The 12,047-nt window shown below is 33.2% G+C and overlaps 1 protein-coding gene across 4 annotated transcripts in view; it reads right to left on the reverse strand.

Annotated features, from left to right (window-relative positions):
• Window positions 1–1,405: 1,405 nt before the first annotated feature.
• Window positions 1,406–12,047, reverse strand: part of EPHA7 (EPH receptor A7) — a 178,349-nt gene continuing 167,707 nt past the window's right edge. For all 4 annotated transcript variants that reach the window (XM_054686144.2, XM_016956011.4, XM_016956010.4 and 1 more), the window contains exons 15-17: window positions 7,942–8,135; window positions 6,447–6,602; window positions 1,406–4,689 (exon numbers count right to left, since the gene is read on the reverse strand). In XM_054686144.2, coding sequence (XP_054542119.1) covers window positions 4,575–4,689; window positions 6,447–6,602; window positions 7,942–8,135 — 465 coding nt within the window. In that variant the 3' untranslated portion in view covers window positions 1,406–4,574. The remainder of the gene's footprint in view (window positions 4,690–6,446; window positions 6,603–7,941; window positions 8,136–12,047) is intronic.

Below are 12,047 nucleotides of genomic sequence, written 5' to 3' on the forward strand. Positions count from 1 at the left end.
ACACAAGGCCAAGAGGATGCTGCTCCACAGCTTGAAAATTTGCCAGTCACCATGTTGTCTTTATCATTTTACTATCTGGAGTTACAGTTTTTGCATTTAGGATTTAGATAATCTCTTTGATTTGTGTGTTTCTTTCAGTAGCTTTCTTCAAAATTGACATTGACTTTTCATTGCAGCTAACAATATACAACGAAGGGTAAAAGTAGGAGATAAGTGCTTCAACGAAAACATTGTTACTGATGATTACCATAAATGTTTAAATATAATTTTTATTTAGTTGTGGAACTTGTGTATTTTAATAATGGCTTATGATAGTGTATTTTTGTACCAGCTATAAATCTAATATTTTGGAGATAATTTTATAATTTCCGGGATCTCCCTCAGTATTCCAGGATATATAATTATCACTGTATAAAATTAAGAAGAATGTTGGTTTATGTCTTGCATCTTTGAGCAGCATTTTGTTAATATGTATATCAGAAATGGGCAGGGACAGGCCAGGATATCAAGATTATCTTTGAATTTCAGTTTGGTGTAGCATGAGCCTCAGCACTACAAGTATGATAGCTAGCAATAGCACCTCATCTGACATTTGCCTATTATTCTCATTTTTGGGGGGAATTTAAGAGGGTGATGTTTTAAAATAGGGAGTGCTTAGTATTCATCATTTCGGGTGCAAGTTAGAATGTCACTGAGTCACTTTCTATGTCAAACAACTCAATCATTCAACCAGATTTATCACTTTTTCCTTTTGTTTTGGATTTAACGTTTGCATGATCTAGTAACCTGAATGAAAAAAAAAAGTTCATTTATTATATCAAACGTTTAAAATATATGTGAACGTCCAACGACAAAATATTTCCTCTCTCATGCAAATATTATTGTTAGTATCATGCAGTAGTTTCAGGAAGGAGCAAGAAAAATTATAACTGTTTGGCAGTATGGCTCTTTGAAGACATAATTTTGTTATTCTGTAATAATTAGAGTGGAATTAGGTTAGTGTGCAAGAGAACAAAAGGAAGTAATGGATATTCATTTTTCTTCGTATTCTGATTGGTCCACTCAACTATTTCAACAAAACTTTATCTCTTCTTGTAATATTGTATAGGAAAATAAAGAACGTGTAAGGGATATAAAGGAATCCACCAATGATTGGAGACAGGATTTTCTTTACATTGTCTAATAGACTTGTTTATTATTTTAAGCTGGTAAAAAGAGACTTATGATTCATGTTGAAGAAAGAGTTATTTGTGCTTGATACATTGAAGACACTGTTCAAAAGCAGTTTGTCCTTATAAAAGGATGACCCCTGTAGTATTTCTTAGGCAAGGAGGGACAAATTCAACCAACGAAAAGCACATCTCGCCCCGAGTTCCCCATGATTTCTCCACATACAGCAAAAAAATACACATCAGTAATTTATTTGAACATGCACATCAGTGAGTAGCGTAGTTCTAGGCTACTCAAGAAACAAAAGGGAGAATATCAGCATTACCTAAATAAAAAAGAGAGGTGAATCACACCATTTTAATTGTCTTAAAAACACGGATAAGAAGAGCAATTAAAATATAGTCCTAAACAGTACTAGCTAATGTAGATTACATAAGTATACAATATGATTCAACTAATAGTGCTCTGACAAGCATAAACCACCAGTTCTAGTAAACAAGGCCCAGATCAATTGCTGAGAAAATGTTAGATTCAAATGTAGAACAAGTTACTTTTATTTCAGTACTGAATGCAAAACACAGGTCAAGTGTGAGGACAGTGTTCTAAAAAAGGTGGCTCTATTAAAGCAAGGAGGCCATTTCCTTTTGCATTTTTATAATTTTGGAATTCTATTTTTGACGTTCACTTTCTCTACTTTTCCTCCCCTGAGCACTAATTTATTTAAAAAAAAAGATTTCAAGGTGCAAGTTGTACATTCTTATCGTTATACCATCTCATCTCTTTCTGGAAGAGAGTATTACAATCAGCATTACAATGTTAATTCTTTTTCTCTTAATATTTGTTTCACATACATGTATTTCAAAATCATAATGTTGATTAGGAAAAGAAACTTACAAACGAGATAGTGATGTAATCATACACTTCCTATTGTGCTGTGTGTCTTTCCCATCCCTTCTCCCCTTTCCCTGTAAAGAGCTGTAAAAAATTTAAGGCAGATGAGGTATATTGCTGAAGGAAAAAGTTATTTTTGAAAAAAACTCAAAAAAACTTTTATTCTGCCCTTCTACTCAAGAAAGACTACTCAACTATAAATCTAGTGCTAGAAAAAAGCAGGAAAGACACCGTTTGCATGTACCATACTATGTCTTCTATTTCTAGAATGGCTTTTGTTAATTTAATTTTAATAGAAAAAATAAGCACCTTAAGCTATGAACAAGAAAAGAACTTCATTATTAGTGAGTCTAGAATCCAAAAGGAATTAAGAACACTCACTCAAACTCTTTCACTCATTCTCACAAAGGCCAATGCTACTGATTAGAATTGTAAAGTGCTGGACTTAGTATAAACACTTGTATACACTGCAGACACTGAAAAATAACCCTCAAGCACATTGTGTTATAGTTCCAAAAATATATTTACAGTCTATTACAAAGATTACAAATGGAAGTGTCTAGGTGACTGTATTATGCTAATTAAAATTATTTTTACAGATTACTTTTCCTTAGGGACAAAAAACATTTTAGTGAAATTAAAATGATTTTTCTAGTCAATCAAAAAATAAATTAAAATATCAAATAACACTGTACAGTGATTTAAAACCAAAAAAAAAAAAAGGGTGGGGAGGGGTTTGGGAAGCAATCCATTTGAGTTTTTCTATAGCCATCTTTGGTCCTAAATGTGGGAAAACACATTATGTAGCACTGAAAATACCTGTTCTTTTGTGATGCTCTGCAAGTAAAATAGAAAAATATAGTGCATTTTCAATGTATTCAGAGCCCACTACAGAGAAATGTGTGTACAAAACAAGACAGTATAAATAAAATTTACAAGTTTTACAAAGGAACATTTACAGATTTTGTTTCTGTTATTTGTTTGTTTGTTTGTGGATGCCCACATTATCAAACAAGACCAATTATGACCGATCCCTGGGATCGTTCTCTATTAAAATCATTATAAACAGCCCAATTCTCTTTGGAAGTACAACAGTTCAATTCTGGGGTAGTTCATGATTTTCATAAGTTTTGAAAGCATTACTCACAATATGTATACATTCCTGCAATATCTATAAAGACACATTTAATTATTGCTTATGAAATTCTAACACAGTAATCAAATAATATGGTTTAATAAATAAAGCTTTAAAAACAAGCCAGATCCTTCACCTCTTCCTTCTAGGGTAAAGAGTCCTTTCATTTAACAAGTTTCTTGCATCAGTGTTCACAAACAAAAGACTTTTTGTTTTGTTTTGTTTTGAACTGCAATGGTGATATTCTGTGCAGCAAATTTGTGTTTAAATGGTGAAAATTGTGAACTGCCCCTTTATCATGCTTCAGAGTTATAATATAAAACAATTATTTCCTTTCATGTTTGGACTGCATTCAACAGAAGAGGATATAAAATATATGTCAACTATTTTTCCTAAATTTCCTAATGTCACGAGAATGAAAAAATCTTGATGTGCTCAGATTAATTTTTAGATAACACTGGATAGTTCTGCTTTCAGAGACTTGCCTTCACCAACATTCTTCAGATGAAGTGCCTCATTTGTTTATATACTCATAAACCTAAACTTCGAGCTTATTAAATTCTTTCTAGTAAAATCACTCTATAAACAATCTGTTAAAAGTGCATTATAGTATGTATGGATCATTATTGCTTTTTTCATTGAAAAGATAGTGTGTTGTCTGATCTTTACAAAAAAATTCTTTTTAAAAAATATCAGAGCTCTTGGCAACTTGCATTTTCTTGACTACCTGCCAATTAGCAAACAATATCAAAACAGCACTGATTAAACAGAATAAAATGGCACAAAAAGGATACCAATGTTCTGACAGAGATGTATCTTCAATCATGCTATTTCTTTTGAAATTTGAGATTCTTTCAAAGGTACCCAGTGTAGTAATGTTACAGATTTAACACTAAAGAGGTCCAAAGCTATAAACAGCTTTCTAAAACAAAGTCCTTATGAAGAATAAACACAAATGATTTTAAAAAGGAATAGTCTGAAATCACATATTTAAGGAAAATATTTCATTGATTTTAACAATAAGATCATGATTTTATTTGACAAATATATTCTTTCTTAAATTCTTTATGTACATTTTAAAAAGTCTATAAGACAAAAAGGAGGTTAGAGAGCTCAAGGTGTTTGGATGTTTTTCAGGTAGTACTTTGTTTATTGTCACTGCTATTTTCCTGGCCACCGATGGTGGATCCTAAATTCCCTTTTTATATATTCTGGTGGCACTTAGGAGTTCAAGTCTATAGGTGCTTCTTAAATCTTCTCTTCACTGTTGGAAGGACCCAGGACATCACTTGTCTTCTAGCAGCATTCTATGCATATACTGAAGGCCAGTACTGTTCTCTTGCAGTCTGTAATCTCCCTTAAAAGGGAGAAATGCATATCACACTTGAATGCCAGTTCCATGTAAATGTAGCATTTGTGCTCTCATAGTCTGAATGCTGCTCATGATTTTCTTTTGATGACCAACCAGTGTGATCCCTAAACTCATCACATCCCTGAAAAAGACAAATGCACTTTTTATTAGGTACCTTACAAAGAATAAATGTGGCACTAAACTGTCATCAACTGTTTAATTAAATATATTATCTTAGCCAAATAGATCTTATCTTAGTGTTCTTGGGTATTATGATCACACCCCTGCAGCAGATCAGAATTGTAAAACCTACATCAACATTCTCCTTTGTAAAAACCTAACTGCTCAGGTTCTCAATTTACTCTCAATTCACTTTTAAAGTGATTTGAAATTTTACATAAGAAATTATTAAAGTCTTAAAACTATTATTAACTTAAGGAAAGGTTAGGAAATGTTATTTGAAATGTTGTATTCTTGAACCTAATAGGGATTTAGAAATTTCTAACTGGAAAAAGCTTGATAAAGGATAATGAAAACAGTTTGTGGGATCTAGTAGAAAAATTGGAACTCATCAATGACCATGTAAGTTTTTATACTGGATTTAATTAACGTGTGGTAATTCTGAGCATATTATTGGTTATCTACTTATTTCAGTCAGTTCAATCATTTCATTATATGTTATAAAAACTATCTTTTAAAATGTACGTCTATGTTTAATAGCTTAAATTTGAATTAAGAATTGGATCTGTGTTTTGCCTTTCCTAATAGCCAGATACAATGAGCTGATGTCTTTACAAGCAGCTAAAATATTGCAAAACTATAGCACCGTAGTTTTTCATGGCAGTGACTGAGAAACGTGGGTTTTCAGGGGTACAGATTGCTTTGGGGACCCAAGTGTAAAAATGCCCACATCGTGACTGGAAGAAAACTGAACAAAATAGCATGCACACACTTAAACCCATGTACGTGACATTTCCTGGCATATACCAGAAAATAATATTTGATTGCTGGTCTTCATCTCATTGGAAAAATGATGACAGTACAATATAGGATCCCACAAATGGAACCTTGATTATTGTTTTCCATTTTCAAACACATTGACTGAGAGGAACTATGTCACCCATGAAAGTCATGCTGCAGCCAAGTCAACTGAGGTTCGGAGATTTTTAGATTGTCCAGGAACCCATAATTAGTGATGGAGCCAGACAGGAAAAGTGAGTTCTTTTAACTTCAAGTTCATAGAAATTTCAAAAGTTGTTTTATCAGGTCATTTTTCTCAGGTTAAAAAAAAAAAGGAATTGATCATACATCTTCCAAAAAGTAAGTTGAACTCTTACTTTTAAGCTATGGTTAACTGAATTAAGCTTCTTTTGATCTCTTCAGAAATAATCATATTGGACGTTCTAATGCATTTCAGCATTGAGTATAAAGTTTTGAGATTATTTAAGTTCAACACAAACATGGTGAAAGAAATCCTCCTTTGCAATGGAGAAAGTTTCCCCAGTGAATAAGAATCTAAATAATACAGAAGTTAACTACAGAGGAAACCTCATTGGATGGTGTTTAGAACACCAGCTATGGAGCCATATTAGTTATTACTTACTAGTTAACTTGGCTTAGGGGAAATATTTAAATTTTCTGAACTTTAGCCTTGTTGGCAACAACATAAGTATGAAACTATAGACTTAATACAATTATTGTTGTGAAGGTTAAAAAGGTAATATGTTTAAAGGCCTATTTAGTATAATGCCTGGTACGCAGTAAGAACTTGTTAAAGAAGTATTTTTTTTCTTGATTTTGGGATTCAAATTCTTTTAATATAAAGAAGATAACCTAATGTATAAAGTGTAGATTGTACCTAATAAATCCTTAAATACAATTTTAAGAGTTTAAGCTTACTCAATAGTCATCCTGGCTACTGATTCAAGGGAATTGTAGCCAGCTGCCGTGAAGTTATCTTTATATCTTTCCATCTTAATAGCTTGTAGCCATTCTCCAACTGAACAAAAGGTAGTGAAATCAGGAGTGTTTTGATCCAGAAGAGGGCTTATTGGCCTAGATAAAAATGAAACAGAAAAGCGAATATTATCCTGAACTACCAAAGAAAGAATGTTTTGGCCCATATAAAATTAAGGTATAAAGAACAAAATTAGATGTTTTAATTGGTGTACATAATAAAAAATACATCGATATGCTAATAAAAACCTAAAGCATCCAGGAGGCCAGTAACTACAAACTCCTAAATTTACATTTTATTTAGATATGATGACCACCCGGTTTTGTCTTCCATATGTTTTTAAAAGTACAGCCAACAATATTTGGAATCAGTAAATAATTGTTCATTTGCTTTTCCAAAAGTAATTGGGAGTAAATGATGCACATATGGCTGTGTTCTAACCTGTTCAGGCCACAAGGGTGCTGTAGAGATATTGTGCATCTCCTTTGCTGATGGCATTCTTGTGAATGCCTGGGGAGTTAGAACACCTCCACAGGTGCCTAACTTACTACCAATGTAAACCAGAGCATCAATCTTACCTGGCGTCTGAGGCTGAATAACTATTAACATGCATTACAATCAAGCAAGCCAAATGCAAAGGATGAATGGACTCTTTTTAATGAGTACACCTCTTTAATCATGTATTGAACTTTTTTTTTCTTTTCTTTTTTTTTTGGAGACGGAGTCTCGCTCTGTCGCCCAGGCTGGAGTGCAGTGGCGTGATCTCAGCTCACTGCCACCTCTGCCTACCGGGTTCAAGCAATTCTCCTGCCTCAGCCTCCCAAGTAGCTGGGATTACAGGCGCCCGCCACCACGCCCAGCTAATTTTTGTATTTTTAGTAGAGATGGGGTTTCACTGTGTTGGCCAGGTTGGTCTCGAACTCCTGACCTCGAGATCCACCCACCTCGGCCTCCCAAAGTGCTGGGATTACAAGCGTGAGCCACCGCACCTAGCCTGAATTTCTCTTATAAACTTTAACATCATTGAATCATTTATTAAATGACTTGAAGCAAAACAGTTAAATAGATACTATGCATATAACAAAAAACAAGGACAACAGTAATAAAAACCCATGTAATAATAATAATATTGGTCTGAAAATATGAACTGCTGCTATCTTATCACACAAATCCAGTTTATAAAGTTTTTTTTATAAAAGCAGCTAGTGATACTTGTAAGTTTAAAAAATGCAATAACTAACAGATTCTTTTCAAACACTAATTAAGGTAAGCCTAACTGAAAAGAAAAAAATAAACTTCAGTAAATGCAATACATTTAATATGAGTTTATATGTCAACACAAAAGTCAATTTGCCATTGTGGTGGGGTGGAGGAGATAAATGGTTTATGTTACTATTTTAATTTCTCCCAGATTCCATTCCCTTAGGCATTTCTTACCTACTACAAGTTCCCAGGGGAGTTTTCAGACTATTTGGGTTTCGAATCATTTTGTCTAGAATTCCAACTATCTGTTCAAATTTTGGCCTTTCAGCACGCTCCTTTTGCCAACAATCCAACATTAGCTGGTGAAGGCCAGCTGGGCAGTCCATGGGTGCTGGTAAACGATAACCTTCTTCTATTGCTTTTATAACCTAATAGCCAAAAGGACATTACAAATATTACTGATTTAGGTTCAATTATAATAAACCAAATTTCCCGGTAGGCAAAATGATTTATCCAGAGAAGAATGAAGCACAATGCTTCACAAAAGACTTACTTTTTTCCCAAAATTTCCATGAATATTAAGCATGTTATTAAGGAGTGCGTGAAATGCAGGATATGATGACATTTCCTAGTTAATTCAGCAATAGGGAACAGCAATTAAGTTCATCCAGGGTACAATAGATGGAAATAGTTTTAACATCATCCCAGAGGCTTTCAAAAGGGAACATGTTATGGAAATATCTTACTTGTATATCTTTGTGAGTATACATATGTGCCCATACATTTAATAATTCTGCAAGTTGTAAAAGGAATTTGAGTTACCCAGAATGAGCCAAAATGATTCACTTTTAAACAGGGTAGCAAAATAATATGAATGTACTATGATAGAAAATATTACCAAGCACATGAGCCTTTTAAATAATATGAAGCTTATTGTTAGTGTTATAAGACAGTAGTTGTAAGACAGGAGCGAGGTTGTACTGGTTTATGAGTGGCGACTGCATCCCTTCCCTACTCCAAGTTCCCTTACCTTACACTGGCAGATTGAAATCAGCGTGGGGGAAGGGTTACAGCAGGAAATAGGGAAAGGGTACAAATCAGGGCTTTCCCAGTCAGAGAGCTGGTTTTTATTATTATTTTTTATCAGCATACCACTGCCTATTTATATCTAATAGCCTAAAAAACTGTTTATATGAAGCTTTGAATGTTAGTGAAAAATAGGCCCCTATAAACATTTGTATGTAGCAATCAGAAAAATTATCATTCAGACTTGGGTTTTTTATTTATATGAAAGGCAAAAATAGATCTTAAAAATCTGAAAATGATCCAAATCTGAGCAGCAAAGGGAAGAGAACAAGAAGACAAACAGCAGAAATAAGAAGGGATTGGAGAACACTAAAATAGCATTCGAGGGGGAAGAACAAATCCTTTGACACTGACTGATATAATGGTAGAAATGTAACAAAAAATGACCCTCTGAGGAAAAAAAAATCTTTGAATTTTCAAAGAAAATAAGGCCAAAAGTAGGCAAACAAAAAGCTGGCTTTAAGAAATGTTGATGGTCTTAATATTTTTAGGGAAACACATCCTTAAGATGCATGCTGACATTCAAAAATAGCACCTTAAAATATAAAAGGTTGTAGGATAGGATGTAATGAGTACAGTACTTGGCATCAACAATATTTGAAAAAAAATTCTCTTGTATAAGGGGAAAAAAAGTCTACTTTTTTCTTTAAGAAAAATCTCTAACTCTAAAGTTTAAAAAGTAAATAGATGGACTTAGTTATAGTAATTTTTGAAAATTTATATGAGTATAAAATTTAAGACCAAACTCTCTCCTAATCACTAGGTTGTATTTCTATCAGTTTATTAAACTTTTCATCTGAATTGTCCATAGGTACCTCCCCTGTATATATTTAAAATTGAATTTATCACCTCTCTTCCCAATCCTTTACTATTTCAACTAATGGCACATCCAGTCCCAGTCAGAAAGCTGAAAACTGTCCCAGGTTCTTTCATTCTCCCTCTCTCTCTTTTTAAAAACAAACAAACAAACAAACAACAACAACAACAAAAAACGGAGTCTTGCTCTGTATCCAGGCTCTGTCATCCAGGAGTGCAGTGGCACGATCACAGCTCACTGCAGCCTTGAACTCCAGGGCCTCACATCCTGATCCTCCTGCCTCACATCCTCTTTATATACACAATTAGTCACCACTTTCTGATGATTTTCTACTTCCCAAATACAATATATGCTCAAATACTAGAAAAAGTGTTTTTCCATATCTATATCTACATTTATATATCTCTCTCTATATATACATCTCCCTGAAGTGATGGAGTGATTATCTCATAGTTAAGTCTTTACAAAGTTTCACACTGAGGTGTTTCAAGTATTTTATTTTGAACAACAATTATGGAGAAAACACCTTGGCCTTAAGTGACCTTAATCAGTGTTGGTACTAAATGCAATGGAGGTCATATGACAGAACTTAAAAATTTCCTTTTATGATCCCATAATTACAAATGTTGCATATCACTGTAAACATTCCTCTAAAATATCCCTTTTAAAAGCTATACATCAAACAAATACATACAAATGGTAACTCTGCAAGGATCACAAATATATAAGTACAGGAGAAATTATATTTTTTAAAAAAACATTTTAAATGCTAAGAATTTCAGTGGTTTTGCAAAACATTCCAGTAATAGCACTGTACTTGGATTCAAAAATGCTATGTTAAAAAATGTGAATAAAAGTAAAAGTAATTTACTTTTAGAAAGTTGGGTTAAATGATTTAAATAGCAGATCAAGCTGGGAATAAATAAACTAATAACTTCTGAAATTTTATATATTCAAAATGACCACACAATAAGCAATTGGGGGTATTTTTTTCATTGGAAAATGAGCGGCTTTTTGTCTTTGAGGCTGCTTCTATTTAAACACATACAGTCTATTTCTGATTTGACATGACTGCATTCTAATGCTCATAACATTAATTCAGTCCTCATTATTTCCCACCACCTCCTAACCTATTTCCCTGCTTATAGCTTATCTTCAGGTGTCCTGAAAGGAACAATGTAAGTCGAGTGATCTTTCCTTTTTTCTTTCCCTCCAAATAATGTTTTAAAATGTAAATCTAAATCTTATCATGCCCTCTTGACATAATATTTTCAATAGCACTTCAAGCTTTCAGAATAACACTTAAAATTATTGATTCTTTAGCTTTCAACACAATATATTCTTAAGTTTTTGTAGCACTGAACATAGGACCATTAAATGATTATTAGAAAAATGAGTTAATGAACCTCTGTAGTTGTCCTACTGCATTACAGAAATTTAATGATTCCTTTTGTTATTGTAGAGAAACAACACTGATCTCACTTCAAAGTGAAACTCCTAGCTATATTCAAAGATATAATGGTTTATACATTTTTAAAGGAATAACAACAAGATATAACATTTAAAATAAGAGATATTGGGACTTTAATAATCTCATTAATAGTCACATCCCTATGGACATGAACACTTAAGGTACTTGCTGGGAACTCTTCGACCTTATAGAGCAGTTTGGCATAATCCAAGATACACCCTTTGAAACAAAACCAGCCAATAGGAGCTAATTTAGGCAAAAACTGAACTTTGAGGTTCTGCAGTTTTCATTTATTAGCCTAGCAGTAAAACAATTTTCTTGTTAAATATGCAACTAATAATCATTGTTAATATTTATTAAGTGCTTATTATGTGATTGGCATGGTTTTAAAGTTGAATTATCTTATTTGATTCTTACAAAAACCTTATTAGGTTTAAGTATCATTATTATACTGATTCTAGAGATAAAGAATGTGTGGCGCACAGGAAAAAAAAGAGAGGGCCAGTCAGTATCAGGTAGCTGTTAGTAGAAAAGACAGAATTTGACGTAGGCCACAGACCAGAGCCTGTGCTGTTAAGAATGGCATTATTTTTCCAATGAAAAAATAGGTACATTCTTCATATAGTTAGATATTCTTGGAAAAACAATGCACAGAGGTAAGATAGCTGGCCCTCCACTTCTTAGAGGATTATGTAATTGGTTCACTGAATTCATCTGAAACATATTCTTGTGAAACTACTAGAAACTCCTTGTATTTGCCTTAGTATTCTAATAAAATTCATTCATAACCAATTCTATATCTAAATAGTTCCCAGAGGAGCCAGAAGTGATTTGGGTAAATGTAATTTTAAAAAAGATCTCTGGGACACAACAGGGACCACTTCTTTGGCAAATGCTGTAAAGCAATACTTAGAAATAAAAACAAAAGTTACTTACTGAGAAGTGTTTCCATATTATTACAGTATG

This window comes from Pan troglodytes, chromosome 5, assembly GCF_028858775.2.
Source record: "Pan troglodytes isolate AG18354 chromosome 5, NHGRI_mPanTro3-v2.0_pri, whole genome shotgun sequence".
Lineage (NCBI taxonomy): Eukaryota > Metazoa > Chordata > Mammalia > Primates > Hominidae > Pan > Pan troglodytes.